This window comes from Lycorma delicatula, chromosome 13, assembly GCF_047948215.1.
Source record: "Lycorma delicatula isolate Av1 chromosome 13, ASM4794821v1, whole genome shotgun sequence".
NCBI lineage: Eukaryota > Metazoa > Arthropoda > Insecta > Hemiptera > Fulgoridae > Lycorma > Lycorma delicatula.
Window position 1 is genome coordinate 20,726,749 of NC_134467.1, and position 27,913 is coordinate 20,754,661.

Genomic DNA, 27,913 nt, shown 5'->3' on the forward strand with positions numbered 1-27,913 from the left:
TAAGCATCAAAATTTCCAAATTTCAGATAAAAAGTTTTTTTTTATTTTGGGGGCTCCATTACTCTGTGTGGGCAATTTAATAAAAAAAAAAAATGTATAAAGAAATGATCCATAACAAAAAATAAATAAATTAAAAAAGAAATTATTTAAAAATAATGAAAAAATAAAGTATAACTTTTACGTTAGAAATAAAACAAACTGCTTCTTATTTTGAGCCAGAGTTATATTATAGGGGCCAAAACTACGTAAATTTTAATTGTCGTTAAAGTGACAAGGAAAAATATTAAGACTTTTTTTAATAATAAAAATCTAAAAGAATTGGAAACAAAAACAAAATACTTTATTTTTTAAAGGCGGGGATTAAATTTTAATAAATGTTTTTCTAAAAATATTCATTTATACGTTAAGCTTAAGAAATTTGCTTAAGTAAAGTTTTCCCTAAATCTAACACTCCTTTTAATAAAGGCTAAAACAAAAACATAAACATTTTCAAAAAACGTGTTTAAGTTTTGGAGTTTACTATTTTATAAAATTGTAGACATTTTTTGATAGCCCTTTATATGAAGTATAAAATATTTAAAAGTTTTTTTTTAAATATTAAAACCAAAGAGAGATAGAGTAAAAAAAAATTTAATTTTTAAGAGGTGGAAAGGGTTGATTTAAAAAAAAAACCTTTTTGTATTACTTACATATGAAATGTAAGTAACAGATTTGCCAAAGTAGAGTTTTTCAAAAGTTCCTCAGAAGAAAATCAAAATCAATTTTTACAAGATATACCTCCACACCCTTAACAAATTTTGAAGAAAAAAAATTAATGATTATAGAAATATCTGAACAAAACTTGAAGAAATTGTTTCAGTTGGTCCTGATATATAAGGTCAAAAACAGAGCAATACACATGCAAATGTTAATTGGTTTATATGAACTAGTTGGACCCTAAAATGTAAAGATTTTAAAAAAAAAAACCTGATACCAAATATTTAACATGATTACCATACTTTCCCTTAACAGAATAGCTGCTATAATCACCGGGAGAGTAAAAAGGTAAAAGAAAAGGCAGTAAGTATTGAAAAATGTGTTCAAAAGGAGTCTGGAGAATGAAAATCTAATGAATAAAATGAATGACAATAGAAGGTTAATAAAGAAATTTAAAAAAAATCAGAAAGACAAGTGATTTATATATATATATATATATATATATATATAGAGAGAGAGAGAGAGAGAGAGAGAGAGAGGATTAATTTTAAGGTACTAGAAGATTAGTAGAAGTACAAAAAAACCTTTTTTTGCAAAAATTAAAAATTAATCATTATCTAAAAGAAAATGGGAATTATGAATTCAAAGGTTTAGCAGGAAATAGGAACAGGCATGAGGGTAAGGGACCTGCCTAAGAGTAGATAACCTATTTTCAAAAATATATTTGTGAAATTTATGTAAGCGTTTATTACCATTCTGTAGTTTGTATCAACTTCAGTAACATATTTTGTATTAGTTGGGTTTTGAATAAAGTCCTTTTTGTGAAAGCGGAGTACTCTATATTCATTGTAAGAAAGTGATTCAACTCTGTAGATTTTCTGTAGCTTTAAATGAATTATTCAAGTAATTATTTTTACTGTGAGATCTAAGAAACTTATACGTATTTATTTTTCACATTTTTTAATGAAGGTTATTAATTAATCACTGTTTTTGTTACTTATTTTATATTATTAACACGTTTGCATATTATAAGATATTAATTATTTTTATTAATTACAATTTGTTTTAATAAATCATTAATTCACCTTAATTTCCATTCTGGTACGCACATGCTCACTTGATAAATCGTGTCATGAGGTTCTTTATTATGACCACTTGGTATTTATATTTTTGATGAACAATAATATTAACACAGTTAGTTATATTTTCCGTAAATAATTGAAGGATGTAGCTGATCAAAGATATACGTTACAATTCACTGTTGTAAAGAAAGTCAGTCGTATTGTTGGCTAGCATAACAGGCTAATCAAATGCGTAATCAACAGATAGATTTTTATTCAGTCACTGATGACACCATTCAAAAAATAGCTTACTAACCTAACCAAAATAAAAAATACTGAAATCTGTATTACTACGCACACCACACAAACTCTTATACTAGTCCATTTTCTGCAAATAGAGTGAAGACAGCTAAGATGGAAGAATAAACATTATGTAATTCCACCATTATGTAACATAAATCTTTGTTTAGCAGATTTGATGGAAAATTTCTTTGAAATGAATATGATATTGTGCTGCCATCTAATGAGGTATGATTAAATTAAATGGGTTACAGCACAGAGAATGCATTTAGATCCTTATGCCACAGAAAACTAAATATCAATAGTAATGTGCACATATATTTGTTCGGTCGCACTTTTCACTTATCTCTACTATGTCTATTATCTTATATGTATTTTCATATGACATTTCAAAGAATCAGATCTAGAAAATTCTCTAAAACATATATCACATTTAAATGGTTTTTCACCCGAATGAACCCTAAAATGTTTTTTTAAATCACCGGAATGAGAAAACGTCTTTTGACACATAAAACAAGAATAAAGTTTTATGCCGGAATGAATTGTTTTATGCCGTTTTAAATTACTACAAACAGAGAATTGTTTGCTGCATACATCACATTTGAAAGGTTTTTCTCCCGAATGTATTCGTTTATGATTATGTAAATAATCTGATCGTGCAAACTCCTTTCCGCATTCATCACACTTAAACGGTGTCTCACCAAAATGTACTCTCATATGTTTTTTTAAATCGCTCGCTTCATTAAATCTTTTATTACAAATATTACAATTATATGGTCGTTCTCCGGTATGTAATCTTGCATGTGTCTTAAGATGTGATAAAAATTTAAAAGCAGCTTTACATTCGGTACATTTAAATGGCTTTGTTACAGGTTTTTTAATATCAATTACAGATTTTTCCACATTATTCTCAGTTATTGTTGAATTTAATCTATTTTCTGCTAATGAAGATGATACATTAATTTCAGGCCCATTTGTTACATTAACTGCAGTATTTTGATTTTCTTGATACGATTCTGTTTGCAATTTGAATTCCTGAAATAAAATAAAATTGAATTACAAAAATAATATCACAATGATTTTTTTTAATCAAACACAATCATACTTAAATGGTAAAATTACTACAAAAATATTAATAATAGTATTAAATTTCTCAAAAATAAATATAAGAGAAATAAAAAAAAAATAACATCCGCTTTGATTTACAAGGGATGGCTGAAATGTATGCACACTGGAACATAAGAGAACAGAATGTTCCACAAAGCGAGAGGTGCTGTCATCTTGTAAATTCATTCCCCTTCTACTAACACTCCAAAACTTGACCCCATCCTCTCGTTGTCAGTCACCACTATTATTGAGTCGAGTATGCTGCTATTTCAATGCATCTAAAACAGTGCAGTGATTGAACTTTTTACAGTTGAAAAAGTGAATGCCAGTGACTTTTAACGTCCTCTAAAAGCCATTTATGGCAATGAAACTGTCATTTCACTCAAAACTGTAAGTAGGTAAGAAAAAAAAATTTCTTTCCTCAGAAACCAGTAAAGTGAGTATTGAGGAAGAATCTCGCAGTATTTGACCAGTTACTGTAATCGAAGAGAAGCACGAAAAGGAGGTGGATGAATCAATTTAAAATGACTGTTGTAACACATAAAAATGCATTGCCACCTAGATAGGCATACTGACAGAACAAGGACATATTATTGCATAACCAGGCTACTTTAAAACCTGTTCGCAATGGGTGCCATACAACCTCACCGAAAAGAACAAACAATAAAAGGAACATTGTGTATCGCTTTTCAAATGTTATTCTGAAAAAGGAATGACATTTTTGCAAGAACTGGATTGAAACTTTTTACACATTTGATAAACTCCAGCATTTATTGCTGGAAAAAATGCTTATAAAATTTCAGTAATTATACTGAAAAGTAAAAAAAAAGTAAATTTTATTTTACACGAGAGGTGGTTGAAATGGTAACGCATGTTCAGTCATAATTCACAAATGAAAAGACACAGTCAAATGAAATAAATATTGTATTAAAAATACAATTTGCTACAAAAACATACATTTTTTCTTCCAGCCCAATATTGATGTAAATTGGACTTGGCAGTTGCATGGAATGTGGGTAACCAACCATCATCATGTTGTAGAATTGTAAGCTCCATAGATTATTAAACATGACACATATGTCTCCAAACACAAACACGAAATGAGTTAACCGGTTCACTGTTGGAAGAAATGTAACTTCTTTAAGTAGTCTCCTGTTAAAGCCCATCAGGGCTAGGAATGGTGGGGGGATCGTGTGGCAACCATGGTTGCCTTCCCCTATGGGGTTGATATATCTTTGTGGTGATTAAAATGTATATTTTTGAAGCAAATAAAATATATAATAAAATACCATATTTATTTCATTTGTGAATTATGATGGACTGTGTGTTACATTTCAACCACCTCACGTGTTTAATATCAAATAAAAATATTGATGGGAAAATGAGATCTTATTTTTACTTTTCTGTCTAATTACTGAAATTACTGTCTAATCAAATGTAAAAATGTTTCAATCCGATTCTTGTCACACTTTTTTCATTCTTCAAGCGTATGGTTCTCCTTTTCCTCACACATCCTTTTTCTTTTTTTTGGTTGATTGTTTTTTTGAAAATCTGCTTTATGGGTTGCTTCTTTAAAAAGCATTCTATCTCTTAGTAGATTTGTGTTGATTCTGGCATTTTTCATATTTTTCAATTCTTCGGAACCATGTGGGTTTGAATTTGTAATTGTTTATCAAATCAAAGATATGCTTGGTTAAACTGTTATTATCCATTCATTTTTACTAAGAATGGATCTGTTATTATCCATTCATTTTTACTAAGAATGGATAATAACAGTTTGCCATTTGCCTCTTCGCTGTTGCAATTTGCCTCTTTTATTATTAAATGACTCTTGTACTAATGAACAATTTATTTATAAGAATATGTTTCCCATTTAATAAAAGAACATTTTATGCTAGTATGAGATAAACAGCAGTATAAGTCAGTGCAAAAAGATAATAAAAATCTTTCATAAGTTTTAAAACATTTATTTCACAAATCAGGTTCAATTTGTCACTCAAATTAATAAGTTTTACATGGTTTTCACTGTTGGTCATGACATAAACATAAAATATAACAAAATTAACCTTAAATAATCATAAAAATTATGAAACAATATTTTCAATCAAATCAATGATACCTCAAGTATATTTTAGCTGATTTTGACTAATATAATGCCAAAACAAAACTCATTTATTTTCTAAATTCTGTTTATTGAAACCATACTGTTATCTTTGATGGAGAGCTTTATTTAAAAATATTATTAGACAAAAAATTACACTGTATGTATGACATGCTCTCGGTTTAAATATTATTCCTTAAAAGGTGTTACCTGGAAAAATCTATGCCTTAAAACTTCTATAAATTTCAATAACTTCAGCAATAAAAGAATCATTCAGAAATGACCCAATATTGATTGACCTTTAATTGTATAAAACAAGTATAGATAATATATTCTGAATTGAGTAAATAAAAACATGCCATAACAATACAAGAAGCGTAAAGGGTAAAATAAAATAAAAATATAGATGAAAAAAAGAAACCAAAGAGAAAAAGTAAATAAAGGAAAGCCCAAAGAAAAACAATAAGAAAGAATAACAGAAAGGAATCAATACAGTATTTAAATACGGCTCATTAATTATTAATTTTACTAACCTTATCTTTTTGATTAATCACATCTTGAAAATCATTACCCAAAATTGTCTCTACTTCTTCTTCTTCTTCTAGATCAAAATTATCTTCCTAAAAAAAAGGTTAATGAAATAAAAAACCTCATTAAAAATTATAAACTTAAAAAACAGAATTTTAGATCTAAAAGATGAAAAACCCTCTTTTCATTGACTGTCTGAAAATACCACCCCTTTAATAGAATCTCTTATTGCTTCAACTTCTATGTTTTTATTTTTTTTGTAGAAAAAAAGAAGGTATTTTATTTCATCATTTATGTTTAAGTCTTAATCTTTACCAAATGAATTATAACTTATTTTGTAAAGGAAGCCTCCTCTGGTGATCAACTGTAAGTTTCTTCCATATAAATTAGAAGGAAAACTTAACAAAAAAGAAACATTTTATTATCTACAAAATGATTTTAATGATTTTTTCATCATTCCTTACTTCTGGATTATAATAATGATATTTATATCCTGATCTCACTGTGTAATTCAAAAAATTTTAACCGGAAAATTATAAAAAAAAAAAAATAAATAAATAAATTTTTTTTGTATTCGTATTTATAATTTTTTTTTGTATTAGAAAGTGCCTTAATTAGCAGTCCTCTTGATGTTGATTTTCTGCATTCATTCATTCAAGTTAAAAAAAAGAAAAGTAATTCACAAGAATTGTTTGAGCATTATTATAGGGCAGACAGCATTTTAAACAAAAATATATAATGTAAAGCATAAATAGATAAAAATAAGTGATTCAATTACTCATGTGAATATTTTTTTTTTTTTTTAAAGCCCTTCAAGGATTGATAATTATATTTTAGAACATTAAATAACGATTAATGTCAGCATGATCGACCATTGTGCCACCTCACCCAGGATAACCGCTGTAAAATTCTCCATAAAAAAAAAGTTTTAAAAATGATTCCCAATTAATTCTGAGCTGTTCCTTAAATATTATTAAGGCAAACTAAAGAATAATAATCTTGTAATAACTAAAAATACATTTATAAAACCTACCTTTTCAGTTTTTATTAATATTGTTAACGGGTCAGCAAGTTCAGTATTGCTATTAACAAGCTTCTGAAACAAAAAAACAATTTATAAGTATTATAACAGATAGAGAACCTTCCAGAAGAAAGAGAGAGAGAGAGAAAATAAAACTAAAAATCCTGAAGAAATTCTTTCTAGAAAAAATTTATAGAAAATTGTAGAAGGTGCAGAAAATAGAAATTGTCTGTTTGAACAAACAAAACAGTGGGTAAGGTAATGATACTACAAGTCAAGTCCTAGGTTCGGAGATATAAATACTTTTGAGGAGCAGTGAATTTTAATTTACATTCACATTTGGAGCGAATGTGCGGTAATTTCTGAACAATGGTTAAGTACGAGAAGCTGTTCGACACTTTTAAAATATTGAAAGTAAATAATTTTCGCATAAAGTGAATTGTTGATTTTGTGATGTTATCTTACAGTCATAATTTCTTGCTAATTCTGTATTAGTTTTGTTACTTATTGTAAACTTTATATTATTAAAATCAGAATTGTATTTGGCTATTTATAATTGATCTATTTTGTACATTATAAGTTATTTAAGATAAATAAATTACATTTGTAAGAGTTTTTACATGAGCTATTTCTCAATAATCTTATCAAACCCCGAAGACAGGACAATATTATCATATTAAGAATATCGAGAAGAATTTTTCAAACAACAAATTAGTTACACGATGACCAGTCGCTATGATTTTAATATGTTTTAATTTACTTTATTAATTTTAATGTTTTAAATAAGAAAAAAAAATTCACTCCTGAGAATGGTCGAATCACCAAAAGTACTAGACATAATATAAATTGTTCGTAAGGTTGATTTTTATTTTATTTTTATAACTAATATTGAGAAGGTTTTGGAAATGTCCCAACAACCTTATCCAAATCCAAACATTGTATATGTGAACTTGATAGTTTGTGTTCCATAAATTTTATATGAACAACTTCAATCGTTTTCTTACACATCATCAAAAACCTTGCATTGGACTGGAATTTTGTATCATATTTTATTAATGACAATGAATATCAGAACTTCTTAGATAAGGCTACTTTTTCACTTGTCTGGCTGAATTGATCGGTACAATTTGAATACTGGATCAGATTTTTAACACTTAAATTTTTTGAACAGATAAAATCTGTTCTGTGATTAGACTTAGTTTGTAACCATTAATTTTTAGTAAACCGTAATTTTTAGTTAACAAAATTAATACTAAGTATCCGAAAAGTGTTGCAACCTTGTAACAATAATGAAATTACATAAACAAAGGAAATGCTACACATTTGCGTGAATGGATCCGAGGGAAGTGTGGTAAATTCATGATCAAAATAAAATATGCAATTAATTATAAAATAATATTATATTTCTTAAGTCCCATATTAATAATCTAAAATAAAAACATGAAATATATTAAGGTAAATATGTAATTATACTAAATATGAAAATAATTACAAAAAACCATAATGCAGAAGGCTTTAATTTTAATAAGATTATTTGGCACATATTTAAATTTAAGTTTTTTTTTAATTAGTATTTTTTTAAACTCATCAAAATAATAATATGGTTTCTGTAACAACTAATCTTCTAATCAACTGACAAGAAGATTTTTTCTACATGGGTTGGTAATTTATTAGGAATGGCAAAGAAAGGATAATAAGGCCCTTTCATATGCTGAAGTTTAGCTACGTGAACAGTTCTGTTACCTGATTTGAGGAAAGTTGATATTGATACTGTTTTACATTCTTACTATGTATAAAGAGATATTTACTTTGTTTTTAGTGTAAAAAATTGAGTTTTCTTTTTTTGTAAATGTTGTATAAAATATTTTTAAACCCGTTATAATTTAATTTTTATAAATGGGAAAGTGTAATTTTTATTAAAAAAAATAGTTTCATATTTCTGTTTGCTAGCTAAAAGGTTTATATTACAAATTTTGTTTCTCTTTTTAATAATAAGCTATAATTAATATATTTATTCCATTTATAAAAGCAATAAATAATTTTTTTTTAAATTATGATTTAATAAAGATGCACATTTGACAATCATGGAAAGGGATAATTTTGGAGAAAATATCTTTCACTTTAATTTTTTTTTATTTTAGAAAAATTATTCCATGTTTAGATGAAATAAATTACAGAAATGTAATCATACAAAAATAAATAGCACAGTAAATCATAATTTTTTGGCCAGTACGAGGTAGAACTGAAAATTACAATTTGTGAAAAGGATGAAAAAGAGTTTTGGCAATAAACTGAATGTTTGTGGTATCTTATACATAACACTTATCAGTAACTTCTTTGACAACTAACCAGAAATTAATTGCAAATCTCTAATAATTTGATAGCACATGCTGTAATAGCTCATAAACAACAAATTTTGAAAAAAACAAAATGTTCTGAATTTAATTTCATTAAAATTTTTTATTTAAATATATTTATAAATAATTGAATCATATAAAAATTAAGAAGAAAAAATTCTATGAAAAATAAAAAATCATACGGTACGTGTTGCCTTCAGTCTGCAAAGTGTGAATAAAAATTGTTTGGAGTAAAAAGGAAATGAAGGAGGAAGTCACATCAAAATAAAGGACAGAGAAAAAAAAGCTTAATGTCCATAATGAGTGACCATGCATCTCTTTCCAATCTCAAAGATATTCTATAAGCTTTCCATGTTACTATTTTAAAAGAACATACACTGCTTGGAAAGCCAATTTTGGTTACACCTCGTGGCTTATGAAATTATACAAAGTATGATCAAATAATAATGAGAAATTTAATATTTATCTAAAAGAATTTACCTATTCTTTTAAATTGATATTTTCCTCTTCAAAGTAGTCTCCCAGAAGTGTGATACACTTATACCAGTGTTTCTTCCAATTCTCAAAACATTTATGTAAAACAATTTTTAATAAAGACTTAAAATTACTTGGGATTTTTTTCCTTATTTCATTTATTATTGAAAAATGTTTTATAATAAATAATAAGTCTACGGTTACTATGTCTAGAGGCTATAAGAAGGCTTTAGCAGCATACAATGTTATTTTTGGCTATATAATCAAAAATTAATAGTGTAGTATGAGCTGGAGCATTGAAATCCCATGTAAACCCTATTCTTGACTGTACAATCTTGTCGTAAGAATTCATAATGGACAAAACCATTAACATACAGAGAACCTTAACATTTGATCAAAATTGAAATACTTTATTTATTCCTGGTTCTACAGAAGTTTTATGAGAATCAATTTCAATATCATAACCATACACCTAGGTTTCAGCCTGTTATGACTTGTTTATATATTAATATATAAACAATAATAATATAGTAATATATAAGCATTATATATTAATATAATACTTGTTTGAACACCTGTTATGACTAGTTTGAATAATTCTGAGACATTAGTAATATCAACAAACAATTGTTTCATACAACTGCTTTGGTCGAAACAAACTCTGAAAACAGATTTGCAACACATCTTGCTGTTACTCATTTCATACCCAAAATGTCAATCAAAATTGTTTCACTTACACCAAAAGGAATGTAAGTGTAAATCATAAAACAGAATAAAATCACAGTACAAAGCAAATGTTTAAACAATAGTGCTGTAAACTGCATGACTCAGAAGACTGTTGGATTGTCACTAGAAGACTGTTGGATCGTAACATGTTCAAACCTACAGTAAACAAACCATCATATAGAGCTAATATCTTCATGTTATATTTGTGTCCCACCCTCTGTTACATTTAAACTATTCTTCTATGGTAGACAAGTTATTTCCAAAAATGTTGAATTCTGCAAAAGCAATATTTAAAAAATGTTATCTTACAAAAACTGTGAATGATAGAAAACTGATTGCATTTTTGAATTCAGCAAAAAAAAAAAATATATATATATATATACAAATTGAAAACACAAAAAAATTTTCATGTGCCAAAAACTATAATTTTTGTCTTTAACTAAGTTTTGCCAAAAACTAGGATATTAACACCACCGCAGGTACAGCTTTATTTAAAAACAAAGTGTCAATCGGATTTTGGTGGAAAATGAACAGTCTCTTTATTAATTTTACTAAATGGTTATTTATATTTATTTATTTTATAAATATAATTTAACCAAACTTAACCTACGCTCGCTTCGCTTGCTAACCTTGACTAATTAGCACCGTAATTTTTTTGAGTATTTATTTAATAAATTCGGTAATTATTGCAATTATTTATTATTTAAATAATCAAAACACTCCTGTTAATTAGTTAAGGTTAGCGAGCATAGGTTAAGTTTGGTTAAATTATATTTATAAAATAAATATAAATAACCATTTATTAAAATTAATAAAGAGACTGTTCATTTTCCACCAAAATCCGATTGACTACTTTGTTTTTAAATAAAGCTGTAGCTGCAGTGGCGTTAATACGCAAGTACCAAAACTAGTTTAAGTCTTAAAACTAATAAAACTATGTTTATTAGTTTATCAAACAGAATTCCTTTATTTTTTTTTTTTTATAATTTCATTGGTTGTTGATGTATTAGGATGTCCAATCCTTTTGTTATTTACATGGCCTTCTTGAAACCATTTGTAACACTAATAAACTCTTGGTGCCACTGTAATATCCTTGCTGTAAGCCTTCTTTAACATTTCCACTGTGTCCTGCATTTTATTATATTTTTAACATAAAATTTAATGCAAATTTTTTGTTTCGTCATTTTCAAATAAAATAAATCGCCACTCGTAATAAAAAAATGTCCTAATTACTTGGCTGTTAAATGTAAATTACACATCTAATATTGCTGAAAATATATATATGTGTATTATGGATAATACTGCCATCATGTGGGGAAAAAGACAAACTCAGTCGAAAAGACACAGTGTGCAAAATAAATAAAAAATTCTCATTACATTTTTATTAATCTTCATATATCTAAAATATGATAAAACTAAAGCATATGACATAAAGGCATTCAAACGGTGTCTCTGGTAAGCCTTCACACAAAAGTTAGCATTACATTAATATGTTTAATTACTAAAGTAAAATAAAACAGATAATAATACATACCTCTTCTTTACTGGAATCAATACCTTCTATTTTAATATCGGAAGCCATAATTGTTAACAAAATAAAATTTCTGTTTCGTTATAACAACTGAAACAAATTATTAATTATGTACTAAAAGAAACTGAAGAACAATAAGCACGTTAAAAAAATTACACAACTGAAAACCAATAAATACTTTTAAATAAAATACTTTCTACAATTATATATTAAAGGAGATAAAAATATTAAATACCAAACAGATCTACAGTTTTTATTGTTTGTTATTTTATTATATTTGATTATAGGGACACCACACAATAATTAAAAAATAACTGTAAGCATCATAGCGCAATTGAAATAACTCATTTTAGAGGGGAAAAAATTATTACCTGGACTTTTATAAGTGGAAATGGTAAAGGGGCTTATAATAAACGTAAAAAAAAAATGCATGATTGGGGGTGGTGGTGGAAGTTTGATTAGGGGGGTTGAAAAGGGGAGAAAAATATGGTATTATTACCAATTCCAACGAAAGTTGATGTTAAAAAATTAGTGGTTATTTAAGACACAGAAAGGTATACTTTCACCAAATTTCGTAAAAATTAAACTACTTTTGTGAAAATGAAAAATAAAAAACGAAAGAAAATATTTTCCACATTTTTCTAAGAAACTTTGAGATTATGTTAAAAAGTGACCTCTACAAAAGTTGTAGATTTCTGCATGACCTACACCTTTTGTATTAGAAAATTTTCTTTCAACCCTCAGTCAGTATTAATATTCATCTCAGTCATATTTATCATAAAATTTTGCATGAAACTGGAGAAAACTTTCACAGAAACGTTCTAACTTTGGAAACAAGCTTATGGAGATGATACCCTGGGTCGTACACAATGTTACGTATAGTTTTCTTCACTTCCACAGTTTTCACTGTCAGAAAACTTACACAAGAGGTTAGCATCTTGAATGGAACATGCCATAACACTCCGAGTGAGAAATTGAACATGCATTGAGTTTCGGCAAAGATTGTTCCTTATTTGATGATCGAAGAGCAGAAAGAACATCGAGTAGATGTTTATCGACAACTTCTTGAACAAGCTGATGGCGATGAAACATTCATGCAAAAGATTATAACAGGAGATGAAAGCTGGGTTAACGACTATGACATCAAGACAAAAGTTCTATCATCACAATGGAATGGCAAAGGAACTCCAAAAAACGCATCAGTCACGATTCAATGTCAAAGTGATGCTTTCTTCTTTTATTTTAATGGAATTGTGCATTTTGAATTGTTATCTCAAGATGAAACAGTGAACAATGCATACTATCAAGGCATACAACAAACAGTTATGTGAAAAATTCCGCAAAAAGAGACAAGAGTTATGACGAGACAACTCATGGTTCCTTCACCATAACAATGCACCCACACATTAAATTATGTCAAGTCATCAGTTTTGCGCCATAAAACAGATGACTGTCCTCTCTCAACCTTCCTACTTGCCAGACTTGGATCTGCGTTACAAATTTCCAAAATTAAAATCATTATGAAAGGATGCCAGTTTCAGACTATTGATGACGTAATGAAGCTATACAGGACTGCTTAACAAAGTGAAAACACTACTGGGAAAAGTGTGAATAGGGGAAGGGAGTACTTTAAAGGAGACAAGGACTAATAATCTGTAAAATTAATAATAAAGATTAAAAAAATAAAGTTCCGTTATTCTCTGAACAGATCTTGTACATTCATCATATACAGAAATATGTGCTCAAATAATTTTTATTAATACATGTTCTAAACTATGATTTATTTGGATATTTTTTATATTTAGTTTCTTCATGTATTTACCTAATAATATTTCAATCATTTACATATTAAATTATTAATATGGGATTTAACCTTATATATTTTACTTTCCAGTGAATGTAGCTAGAATAGCTATATTAAAGAGGAAAATATGGTGATCAAGTCAAAAATGGGGTGTCGGATTTTTTGCAAATCTTTATGTTTCAACTAGTTCACCTAGACAAAAAAAAACATGTGTGTGTACTTTGGCCATTCATCTCAGGACTGATTTACTTCAATTTGGCTAAAATATTTCTATAAATTAAAAATTGATCGTAGAATTGAAGGCTGCATATATCTCATGCACTTGTGTTTGACTGGTACAAAAGATTCAGTGAAGGATGCCGAAAATGGAAGTCTGTAAATGTCCTTCCACTTTAAGAAGCAAAGAAAATATAGCAAAATTTAACAAATTGTTCAAAATACTACTGACTAGTGTTCCAAATGATAACTGAAGCCATGAATAATACACTTGTGGAAAATTTTGTTGGAAACCTTTTTCATTTTGAAAAATCTTTGTGCCAAAATAGTTCTTCTTTGGGTTACCACACCCAGCAAAAAAGATTGATGCAAGTAAATTTGCAATTAATGCTGTAGCAACTCAGTACAGACCTGAAGCTTTTTCAAAGCAAGTGCAAATTCAGTTATGATCATTGTATTTTTTACGTCATTCTTGTAATTTTGGAAGAGTGCATTTCAGAACACATAACAATGAACTATCATTATTATAAGGAAGTTTTGAAACAGATGAAATGGCCAGAACTGTGGAAAAATGGTTTCAGTCTTCATCATGACAATACGCCTGCTTATGGCAATAAGCAGGCGCCTAAGGTTAAAACCTTACTGCACTGGTATTGTTAATAAATGAAAGGGCTAAAGCATTAAACCATTTGCGGTGTTGTTACTGGTTCTGAGCTTTTCTTAATGAAAATGGGATTGAAGTGTTTCATCGCATTTATTTTGATCAACACTAAAATCCTAACACTTTTTTTCATTTACAATCATTACACATGTAAAATGACATGACATGTTATTCCTGCTGCCTCACACAAATCCTTTATTTTTTCATAAAATTAAAAGAAAAAAAACAATGAAAATGTTAGTTTCAAAAAGACAGCATTATATATCTGGCTAATTACTACTAAAAACAACCACGTCACAATACTTAAAAAAAATAGCAACACCAACGTTTCTACATCGTACGTCATGAATTTTTAAATTCCTTATACACACGAGTTGCAAAATAGCAATAAAAATCACGAAATGTTAATGGAAATGTCAAAACGGATATGAATCTGTATCTATAGTAAAATAATCACGTTCAACTATCATTTAACATAAGATATGCATACATTCTCAAATTCGGGTAGCTGCTTTTAAAAACTTGACCCCATTAAAGAAAAAAAATTTGAAATTTTTAAAAATAACGGAAATTAAAACTATCGAAAAATTACCGTATTACTTACCATTTCAAACAAGCTTACATAAATGAATGGCGTACGATCAAACAAAATTTATTCTCAGTTCAATGGGAGGATCAACAGTCGTCCTATTTTTCATTAAGTAGTAAAAACCCATTAACTCAAATCAGGAAAATATTTGTGAAAATCAATACCATACCAAAAATTTTAATTACTACTAAAGAAAAACAACAAAATCTACAAAAAAGAATTATATTCAATAACACGGTTTACTATTAAAAATTAACGCAACAGTAAACAACTAATAGGTCATCGTCGTTCATTAACAGGTTCAAGTAATCGGAAAATCGATAGTAAGAAATTTCGATACTGTTTAAGTTTCGCAACACTACTATCGATTACTTTAAAATTTTTAATATTACCTGAATTTGAAAAATTCGATTGCCGATCGCCGTCTTAAAATCGAGAAAGTTCTCATCATTTAAATCATATGTAACTTACTAAATTTCTTTACTATTAGCAGTAAATACTAAGATTGAAAATAAAAATTATATTAAACACTATTTTCTTTATAATTTCGAGAAAATCAGCCTGCTTTTAAAAAAATATTTTTTTTTATTATTACTTGTGCTAAAACGATTGAAAAGCTTTAAATATTTTTTTGTTGAAAAAAATAATTTTTTACGCTGTATTGAAACAACTTTTTTCAGTAGAAAAAAATTGCATTTGGTTTAAAAAAAAAAAACACATTTTTCAAGTTGTTTAATGTATATTGATTTTTTCCAAGCTAATTTACGCTTATTGAAAAGTTCTCAATAATGCATTAGCAATTTATTCTTAATAAACTGATTTTTATCAAGAGTTTATATTAGCCAATGTTGTATTTACAATAATTTGTGAAATTATTTATTCATTTAACGAATTTATAATTTGTAATACGAGGGTTATTTTTTTTTAAGGTCCGATCGGTCGCGAAATAAAAACCCACGCAAAAATCGTTTGAACCTTTGCGGATATGTGTTGCGCAGCGTCTCTAGTATGGCCTTCAATCGCGCCGCGTCACTTCGTTTAGTTCTGAACACGCAGCTAGCACGTAAACATGTCTACAACAATAGCATCTCCCGCCAAGTGTGAAGTGCGTGCTGTAATTCGATTTCTTCAGGCTGAGGGGTGTAATGCAGCTGAAATTCAATGATGAATAAGTAATGTGTACGGTGAAACTTCACTGAGTAACAGTAAAGTGCAACAATGGTGCAGGAATTTTAAAGCAGGATGTACAGATGTTCATGATGGAGGCGGTCAGGAAAGGAAGCGAGTGTCAACCGATGAGCGAGTGGATGAGGCAATTTGAGAAAATCATCGGTTCACAATTTCTGTATCGAGTGATTCGTTTCCTGAAATTTCAAGGTCAGCTCTCTACAGCATTGTGAGTGAGAGACTTCAGTACCCCAAACTGTGTGCGTGATGGGTTTTCAAGATGCTGTCTAACCATCACAAAACAATGAGAATGGACACCTCCCTAACGTTTCTCCAGCGCTACCACAATGAAGGAAAAGATTTTTTTATACAAAATTGTCACTGGGGACACATGAAACACTGGCTAGGAGGACAACATTTTGGCACAGACATCGAGCTGCAGACCAGCGTTGAAACATGACTGAAAACACAGGCGGCTCAATTGTATGATGAGGGTATTGGAAAGTTGGTACCACGCTACGACAAATGTCTAAATCAGAGTGGCGACTATGTAGAGAAATAGCATAACTATGTAAGTACTTGTTACAAATAAAAAATTTTTTATTTTCATTGAGGTTTTAATTTCATGACCAATGTAATGTAATGTAATTCCTCGTATATGTAATTCCGAGTTATTATAATTTATAAATTAGTTATTTTATCAAAGGAACTGATTATAATTTCCTTAAAGTCATACCTTACCAACTGTAAGCAAGTGATTGAAATTTCATCTTTTGATAAGAATACACATGTAAAATGCATACCATTTCAAGGTATACACAAGATATACTACTGTATATAAATGTGGCTGGAATGCTACAGAAGTCTCTTTCATTCCTTGCTTTTCTTATTATTTATTAATGATCTGCTTCAAAATCATAAAATATTCATTCTTATGTATCTAAATGTTAATTTAATTATTAAAAAGCACTAGAAAATTGTAGATAAGCAGTTCAAAAAATTATTCACTGGATGGATCTTTAACATTTAACATTAAATACAAATAAAATTGTTGCATTGAGATTCTGAGGTAGACATGAAATTGCTAATCTCATTAAAGATATATGAATAACATTTCTATTGTCCATACACCAAAATTTCAGGACATTTTATTAAATTAGAAATTCTCTTTGGATGATTAAATTTGCAACAAAATCAAACAATTTTGCTTTGTAGTGCCTTATTTACATATTAAATTTTATCTTCATTATTATATATTTATTACACTTATACTGCCATTCAAGTATATCGCCTCTTGGAAGTCCCTTAAAAAATCAGAATGAATTTTCAATTTAAAAAGTAGGCTAACAGATTATGGGGCCTTATATATCCATAAAGAATATTATAACATAGACCGATACTTAGAAAATTAAAAGTGTTAACTTATCCTTGTATTTATATTTATGAATGTGCAATATCTTTGCTGAAAATAACTACTTATTCTTAAAAATTCTAATTCTTTACCAAACTATACAGCTGTTACTGTGTACTTCAGCTTATGAGAAAGGGTCTTATGTTTCCATTTCAATTTTTTAATAAGCTTCTTGCCAATTTATTTAAAATAGAACCAACAATTTTTCTTTTATACTAACAATATTACTGTCAATGAATTTTTAAATTAAAAAAAATTTTCTACACTCCATTCAATACCTATAAATGTGTTTAAATAATTTTCACCGATTCCTTTTGGATTGTGAATTCTTTCTAGTTATTTTTTTTATAAATAGTATCTTCACTTAATTAATTTAAACATTACTTAATATATTTTAAAAATAGACTTTAATCACTTTTTTAACAGATCTCAAAAGAGCATATGTATACAACCTGTATATTTTTTTATGTTTGCACATAACTTTTTACCTATTAATCTGACTGAAATAAATCTTGTTGCAATTGAGGCAGCTGCTTTTTGTGGTGGTATGATGATGTTCAAAATTTATTAGACATAAAAAAATCAATCTGAAAACTTACAATAAAAGTTTTTTTTTTGTTCTTTGGCAGGTAGATAGAAACAATGGGAATCTTGATATTCTATATGTATGCATCATGTTAAATGATATGTGGTCATTAATAAAAATCATAAAAAATTGAATTATCTTGTTTTAAACCTTTCAGACCCAAAAGTCACAAGTCGATATACACAAACTAAGAAGACATGAAAGCAAATATTCGATGTGGAATTCACATATTCGAGTGGAATTCAAGCTGATTTGTGTGAAAGTCACACAAAATTTTGTTGACTTGGCTATGTCAAGCAAAACTATAGTGATTATATGAATGATATTGATTTTTTTTAACACTAAATGTGTTGTAAGCTTTAAAATAAAAAACAAATTTGGCTGATATTACATATACTTTTTGTTTTACTGCAATTTTAATTTTTGCACTGAAAATGAAAGACCCTTAATATTTAAACAGTATATTAATTGCAAATAATACCCGTAATCTGAGAAAGCTTCGTCAAAAAACAGTATATTCTAATTTTTAATATTATGAGGGATGGTTGAAAAGTATTATAAGGGGGCAGTTGAACAAAATGTCACACAAAGTGACTCTGCTATGTTGTAGTTTTAATCCTGTACAACTAACATTCCAAAACTCATTGACCCACGAACACTCATTTTCTGTCAGTTACTGTTACAAAGTCAAGTATGCCTACTATGACAGTTCATCTAAAAAAAAATATGATTGAATAATTAACAGCAGAAAACAGTAAGTTAGAGATGTGAAATTCAATATTACTTCTACATTTTAGGCTGCTTTTGGGTTCCTGTTAGTCTTAACGACGTGGAGGGCAATAAAATCACTATTTCATACAGCCCACACACATACACACTACAGTACAAAATGTAGAAATAATATTAAATTTAACATTGCTAACTAACTTACTGTACGTAGTGGAGGGGGGAGAGACTTGTCACACTTTTTCAATGAACAAAATAAAGCTCAAGTCTCAAGTTATTCAAGAAAAGTGGTTAATTACTAATCAGTAAATCTCTAAGAAACTTAAAATACAAAAGATTTTTTCTCTGATCTCCATGGCAGAGTGGAAGCATTTCGGCCTTTAATCTGGAGGTCCTGGTTGAACATGGCATTTTTCATACATTATAAAATTCCATTTCCATATATCCATGTACAAGATTCAAAGTTTATGTGGTTAATTCTTCAAACAAAAAAAAAAAGGTTGGGAGCATAAAATAGTACGATTATCTAAATTATAGAAAAACAAATTTTAGATGAGTTCTCTGCTTTTTACACAGTTAACAAGAATGTTTTGATCACAGTTCAACAGTGATATGTCAACAGTTGAGACAAATTTTAAAACACTGTAATAACCAATGATAAAATATAATTTTTTTTTGTTTCTAGGATTAAACTCCCACAAAACTGCTTTTGAAGAAATTTGATTTGAATACAAGGAAAAAATTATGTAAGTTTCTAATCTTATTCAATAAATAGATTCTAGTTATAAAATTTATTTTATATACTTTATTGATGAATAAATATGTAACAACAAAATTAAAACGTATGAGATAAAAAAAATAAAAAATAAATATATTATTAAAAGTTTAAAATTCCTCTTTATTAACAATAAATTCAAGATAGTCAGGTTTAACAGTCCAAGCACCCAAATTTTGTTTAACTAATGACCAATTATTTTGATAATCTTTTGATAACAACTTAACTTCTTTATAAGAATTATTAATAAATAAATCGTCTGTTAATGTAATAAATAATTTAAATAATTCTCTCTTGCATATTCTCAATGATCCTTTATCTTTTGATTTTTTTGTAGTTCCTTGGCGAATCCCTTTTACTGCAACTTCAATCGGTCTGGAAAAAGAAAACTACATTGATTAATATTTATCCTGTATAACTATCTATATATATATATATAAAAATGAATGTTTGTCTATCCGTATGTCTCTTATGCCTTTTTAAACCGTTCATCCGATTGTGATGAAACTTTGGTGAGTAGGTTGTACGCACACCCATGAAGGTTTCTGAATTAGTTTGGACCCGCTAGATAGCGCTGGGGTTGAGGTATTTCAAAAAAATTGTATTTATGGTCCGATTTGGCATATACTCAGAATATATATTAGTTACGTGAAAAGAAAAATCTTTACAAAAACTATACCCACTAGGTGGGTGGCGCCGGCATCAAGATATTTACAAAACAAATAACAGACTTTCTTCTCCTATATATATAAAAGGTAATGTTAATATGTGTCTCCGCTATAGACTAACCGATTAATGTGTGGGAAAAAGGGGAAAAGCCAGATCGCTCTCAGTATTACCAATCTCATTACTTTTCTCACACACCTCATATCTTCCCTTTACAAAGACATTCGACCAATTCAACTTTCTAAGGAACGCACATCAAACTGTAATTACAGATTCACATTCAGTAAACTGTAAAACATAAAAGGCTTTTAATTCAGGAGTTGTCATATTGCTAGTGGCAGCGTAATCAAGCTGATAGATAGGGAATCAATCTACGGCACTCAACTAAAACTGTTCTTTTTCGACATTAATTCTAACCTTAAATCAATAATGTACATATTATAACAAATTAAATCCCTAATATTTCTGTTTTTGTACACAACTTAAAACTAATATAATAAAGTCTAATTAAACTGTATATTTGTTATGTAAATGGTCTGAAGGTATGTAAAAAAAAGATAAAAATAATAAACTGAGAAACTTCTTTTTTCCTAATTCAAGCCAGTTAATAACTTTCTACTATTACTTTTAAGAGATGTCAAAAAAAGAAAAGAACGGTATTTTGATTGTATGTTATTTGGTTAAAATATCTTCAAGCCTTACAAATGAACAGATTTGATTTTTTTTTTTTTTTAATTTTATAGTAGAAGATTGCATGATGATCCCATTCTAAGTTTTTTCCACATATAAAAATTTTTAAAAAGCAAATTCTGTAGTCAAGTAATTGAAGATATTTTGGTCAATATCATTTGCCTTTCATCTGGTGGTTACTGGGAATGATATTCTGGTTAGACATCACATTAAGCATCACAGAGCGACTACGATTGGATGTCAAGCCAGTTCTTGTTATTCTATAAATAAATCACTGCTTAGTACTGTATTTTTAACTAACCTTGTTGTCATTATTCTGCCGAATCTAATCCTTGATAAATTTAGTACAAATATTAAAGAAACTTCATTTGAAAAATTACAATAAAAAATAATACAGTATATATTACCACCAAGACTTTTAATTAATGAGTGGTAGGTTCCTTTACACCATTATTCTGCAATATATGTCTTATTTTCATCAAGATACAAATTTCTAATTTTTTGCATTTCTTGTAAATAATTTTTTTCAAATTTCTTTATAGCTCTATCTGCATTTTAAATAAAAATAAATACTATTTTTAAAAAAAAAATAATAAAACCAACTTAAAAGAATACACTGAGAATTACAAAATTAACCTTTTTTATGAAAAAAAATTGTCTAAATGTTTACAAAAATGGCACCAAATTGAAAACGATAAACAACTTAATTTGTCACTGTTAATTTTAAGTTTTTTAAGTTTATTTTTAATTGATGAGCCAGAGTTTGTAGAAAGACTTGCATGATAATTTCCTTTATTTATTTATTTTTTTAAGCAATTACAGACACTAAAAGCCCAATTACAACCACTGATGAGAGATGAATTTCTGTAGCATATGAAAAAATGTCAAGCCTGACTGGGATTCAAATCCAGGACCTATTAGATGAAAGGCAGACATGCTAATGCTAACACCCTATTATAAACATAATAGGGTATTATAAACTAATAGGGTATTATAAATTATAATAGGGTATTATAAACATCAACAATAATAAAAAAATTAGAATGAATTTTTCAATTACTTACCTTTCAGGTATATTGGTCCACATTAAAGCAGCTGGTGAAGGTCGATCTGCACTCGTATTTTCAGGTGAATATTTTGACATTTCAAATATAAGATTTGAACATAAAAGGTCCGGCCTTTGATCAGTTTTAGTTCTTTCAATAACAGCACGATATAGACATTCTTCAGAATATGGGCCTCCACCGCCAATAATAATTGAAGATAAATAAATCGGTTTTTTTATTAACAAAGACAATAATGCTCCCTTAAAAAAAATTGATATGATTAGGAATAGATCAATTAGGAAATTAATTAAAAATTGAAATGGATTGGCCCAATTAAGTGACTAGCACATAACTTAAAATATAAGTATTAAATGTTAAATCAGCAATCATTCATTTTTAAGATGTGGATATTCCCTGTTCATCTAACAGCATCAATAAAATGTATTTCGAATTTATAATTTTTCATTTACTATTTATATTGATCTACAAAAATCCCACCTGCATGAAAAAAAAGCTAGTAGCAACTAAAGAAAGGTGAGAATAAACCTACAACTTAATAAAATAAGTAAAAGAGTACAGAAAAAATTATTTAAAAAGACTATTCAATATGAGCTAAGGCTCTCTGGAACTTAGGAATATATATATTTTACCCAACAATTTCCTTTAATTTCTGCATGAAAATAATTTTAATATGATAATATTAATACAAAGCAGTGATGTGATAAAGAAATTAGAAAAAAAAATTATTTAATTTGTCTAAGCAGATTGTGTAATATTTTGCTTAATAAAGCTTCCATAAGGTTACACAAAGCAAAAAAATGGAAAATGCGATTGTCAGAGAACTTCCATAAAGTTATCCGGACCATCAGAGGAAATTCTCTACAAGATGCAAAAAAAAATTACTGAAATCAATTAATGAGTAAGCTTTTAACATAGGCCTACACTAAAAATAAACAATGGGTCAACCAAAAACGTTCTCATTTTATTGAAGTCTATTAAAAATCGAAGATAAACTATTTAAAACTGTAAATAGGTACAATTATTACATGGAAGGCCATACTTTAAAAAACTTCTTACAGCAGATTGTAAATTAATCCGAACACAGAGAATTTCTTATTAATTTATACGCTGTCATTATACTGCCTGATTACACACATTCTTTAAGTTGTCTGTATAATGTGAAATTATTGTTCTTTGTTTATTTAGCAATTCATGTTGTAGATAGTGTTTTGTGAAGTTTATTTCATTTTTTATAATAAATTATATTTTACTTTTTGTTTTGTATATCTTGAATATATAATAATGGACATAACTCCAAGAAAGTGTTGAAAACTGTTGCTCTTACTGAGCATACCAATATAAGATGACAAATAACAGAGTGCGGTTTAAGGACAGTGAATGTTACTTTAAAACAATTTTATTGTGGTGGTTCCTTATAAAATAAAATAAAAGAAACACTACTCCAACATAGGATCAGGATCGAATATTAATGAGAAAAAGTAAACTTGACCCAAAATTATCTGCTTGAACTTAAATTAAGAATTAGCAGCTAGTAGAACACAGACAATTGTTAGGTCCCAACTTCTTGCAGCTGGATGGAAAGCTCGTTGGTCAGTTTAAAAGCAGCTTTTAACACCAGCAATGTACAAAAAAGGCTCTTGTGGGCCAAAGCACATGCTAACTGGCCCAAAAGATTGGAAAAATGTTATGTTTTCCAACAGGTCATATTTTTATGTTCAGGGGTAAAGGGTTACATACGTTAGAAAAGCATTAGATGAAAATACATTCTATATCTAACAATCATTTAGACATCCCCAGAAAAAAATTCTTTGAGGCTGTTTCACATTCAAAGTAATGTTCATTACTTCCAGTAAATTGTATGTTTAAAAGTACTGGTTACATAATGATTCTAAAGGAAAGGGTTCACAACAAATTCCCACAAGGCAACGGAATGTTCCAAGATTTGATGGCACGCCATATTGCCAAAAACGTGGAAAAACTTTTCTAAGAACGAACATTAAAGTGCTTTTGTGATCAGCCAACTTCCCAGACTTAAGCCCAATTGAAAATCTTTGAGCAATAGTAAAAAAAAATGGTCTCAGAGATGAAATGTACCACAAAAATTGGCCTCATTAAAGCAGTAATAACAGTATAGTTTCATGATGAAGAAATCAAAAAAATGTGTAGCACACTTGATAAATTGATGCCAAATCATGAATGTGAAATGATTAAGAATACGGAAGGACATTTTATAATTACTAAATATTAACAAATTGTATAGGAATGATTTTTTTCTAAATAGAATTACTTTTTAATAGCATCTGTGTTTCGATTAATTTGCATGCTATTGTATAAAACAACATATCTTTGTAAACCGTTGCTCCTGTTAAGGGTAACCAGTGTTACATGTTTTACTGATACAAATATTGACATTCTCACAATATAATTTATGATGCAATTACTGGGTCTAAAATAGTTTTATCTCTCTACTGTGTGAAAAAATTTAAGTATAGCAAAGCTACTTGTTTTTATGGCATATGGAGAATGTTTTTGGGACAAAATTTGAATATAACTGGTATTTGTTGTCACAATTTAACAGTATGATTTTGACACAAAGTGATGAAATCTCATGAAATTTTCTATTTATAAACTACCTTAAAATTAATGATACATAACTACTTACTCTGCATGTCATCAAACATGTTTTCAGTCATTTTTTGGAATATCCAAATAAATTTTTCTTCATTCCATTTCCTGTTTTTTTTTTTTTTTTTTTTTTTTTTTTTTTGTTAAAAAAGTCGATAAAAGGCTGAATTTTAGTCAGTAGTACTTCAATTGTTTTAAAATTTTCAGCTCTATGCTTTTATATATATAGAGAAGGTCTAGTGACCAATTTGGAAGTAATACTTACTTTCTGACTATGCTTCATATTATAATATAATGAACTAACATACCTGAAGACCAACAGCATTCCAACGAGCGATTTTATCACTGCATGAAACCGATAATGTAGGATCCCCTCTGCCTGGTTTTGTTCTAACGGCACCAGTGACTTGATAATCAATACCAAAACCTTTCGTATCTTGTCTTGGATCATTAGGAATACATTTGGCACCGGTTCGATAAATATCATTAAAGTCACTAACGATAACGGGACCTATTGAATCTGATAAATAACAAGGCGTATTGATTATTTTAAATGAACTATCTTGTAAAATTTCATTGACTTTAATTTTTTTATTATCACTGTCAATGTTATCGTGATTTATGAATTTTCTTTTTTTATCACTAGACTCGCCAAAATTGTTAAATTTATTACATGCATTTGATTGATCTTCATCATTGTCAACATAATTATTACACTTTGAACTATCACTTAAATTATTACTAATTTTAGGAATAACTGAAGCATCACCGCAAGGCACTTGACTTGTAAATAAATGAAATGTAATGTCCGACTTTATTTCATAATGTTCATTAATAATACTATCGTCATCATCATCGTTACTGTCATTAATTTTATTACTTTTCACCAATTGCAAAACATCAGAACTGGAACCATTTTTTACCAAGTTTATATGATAATATAAATATCGTAAAAAACATCTTCTAGCCAATACCTATAATAAAAAAATGAATGAATAAAAATTTAATTAAATGTAAAATTTAATAATTCACTTAATGGTTATATATTTTAATGATTAATTTATGACAAACATTCATGACATATCTGTTAAATTTGAAAAATTACAAGTTTCACTAGGATTCAAACCTGGAGCTTTACAGATGTAATGAATAGATGATTACCACTTTGTCATACAAATCAACAGAGTGATAAGTGTAATAAAATATACGTTAAATTATTTTATTTAAGGTAATAATTGTGTGCTGCAAATTTTTTTTTTTAACTCTTAACTATACTTTAATAAATGAGGGTCAGTTAAATATAAACTGGATTTTTGTCTTCGTAGCTAGTGTACGAAAATCTATGGGTTGGTGAGAAGGGATATATTGATAGCAAAGATGAAGGGAAGGGATGGATGCCCCATCAGCATTTGCATCTCTCTGATCAATAGCATTAGTATTGTAATAGAGCAAGAGGTTCCATCATTGATTGCACAATATATTATTTTGAAGTTTTTCATGAATGAGGATATCAAATCATCCAAATTTTGACTTTACTGCATGCACAGTTTGGGGATATATGTTGTCATATACCCAAGTCTACAATTGAGCAAATACATTTAAAGGAGGACAAGAATCTGTAGATGTGAATCACAGTAGGCATTCAATGATAAGTGAAGAGTAACAGAAACATCACAGATCTGATCAATCTGTAACCTCATTGAAGACAATCAGCAATTACAGTCGATGAAATTACTCAGGAAATGGGTATCAATCATGAAATTTACCATTACATTATCACAAAGCACATCACGTTCTGCAGTCTGTGTTAGGTGGGTTCTAAGACCTTTGGAAAAAAACAAGCCTGACTAGATTTTCCCAAAGACTTCTGAATTGTTTCTGACAACAGGAAAAATTTTTTTGCACTGATAATCACATGTGATGAGTCCATCATAACATTCTCAAGTTGAAATCTACAAGAATGGAGTAACATAGAAAAATACGAGGCTTGGCTGACAAATTTTGCACATACGAGGTCTGTATATAAAATAATGAGATTATTTTTTTTTGGCAGCCAAAATGGCAATACTGTAAAGTTACTAGTACATATATGGTATTAATATTTTAGTCTATTGTTGCCATGCAAGACATAACAAACTTTTCGTGAAATGAGACGAGATTTTGTTGTGCATTACAAAAATGAGTGATACTAATTATGAGCAACATTGTGCAATTAAGTTTTGTGTTAAACTTAGTGAGAATGCTACTGAAACTTTTCCAAAATTGAAAAGCATATGGAGATGATGCTATGTCACGAGCCCAAGTTTTTAGGTGGTTTAAAGCATTTTCTGGTAGCCCTGAATCAGTTACGGATGATCCACACTCTAGAAGACCGTTAAAGTCAAAAACTGGTAACAATGTTGAGCGAATCAGAGACTTGATGCATTATAACTGGCAATTAACTGTCAGAATGATTGCAGAACAATTGAATTTGAACCGTACCACAGTTCATCAAATTTTGATAAACAAATTGGACATGAAAAAAGTTTGTGCAAAATTGGTCCCAAAAAACCTCACGTTGAACAGTAAAACAATACGGTGGAAGTGTGCCGCGATCTAGGATGAATTGAAACTGATCCTAATTTTCTAAATAATGTTTTCTAAAACTAAAACACTTCAATCTCACCAAAAAAGCAAAAAATGGGCAAATCAAAAATCAAAACCATGCTAATTTGTTTCTTCAATAGTAATGGCATGGTCCATAAGGAGGTTCTGTCTACAGGACAAACTGTAAATCAATATGTTTACCGAGAAATTCTTGAAAGACTGAGGAAAAGAGTTGTTCACGAGAGCCCAGCCATCAAAGACAACTGGATGTTGCATCATAACAATGCACCATGCCACACTGCACTCTCAATTATTGAATTTTTGGCAAATAAAAACATTCCTATAGTTCCTCAACCGCCTTATTTACCCGACTTGAATCTCTGCGACTTTTTCCTGTTCCCAACTTTAAAAAAACAGCTCAAAGGACACCATTTCGGATCAG

At 28.6% G+C, this 27,913-nt stretch overlaps 2 protein-coding genes across 3 annotated transcripts in view; both read right to left on the bottom strand.

Moving 5' to 3' along the window:
• Positions 1-557: 557 nt before the first annotated feature.
• On the bottom strand, positions 558-15,464 carry LOC142333895 (uncharacterized). Of its 2 annotated transcripts, XM_075381485.1 has the most exons (5): positions 15,188-15,464; positions 11,906-11,992; positions 6,827-6,889; positions 5,799-5,885; positions 558-3,092 (listed from the first exon to the last, which is right to left on the bottom strand). In XM_075381485.1, exons 2-5 carry the CDS (start codon positions 11,951-11,953, stop codon positions 2,418-2,420), a joined length of 873 nt encoding a protein of 290 aa, XP_075237600.1. In that variant the 5' UTR covers positions 11,954-11,992; positions 15,188-15,464; the 3' UTR covers positions 558-2,417. The 2 variants fall into 2 exon arrangements, with proteins under 2 accessions (XP_075237600.1, XP_075237601.1); XM_075381486.1 differs by lacking the exon at positions 11,906-11,992.
• A 4,472-nt stretch (positions 15,465-19,936) lies between these two features.
• Positions 19,937-27,913, bottom strand: part of LOC142333536 (glyoxal reductase-like) — a 34,706-nt gene continuing 26,729 nt past the window's right edge. The window contains exons 3-5 of the mRNA XM_075380799.1: positions 25,194-25,859; positions 22,258-22,499; positions 19,937-20,212 (exon numbers count right to left, since the gene is read on the bottom strand). Coding sequence (XP_075236914.1) covers positions 19,948-20,212; positions 22,258-22,499; positions 25,194-25,859 — 1,173 coding nt within the window. The 3' untranslated portion in view covers positions 19,937-19,947. The remainder of the gene's footprint in view (positions 20,213-22,257; positions 22,500-25,193; positions 25,860-27,913) is intronic.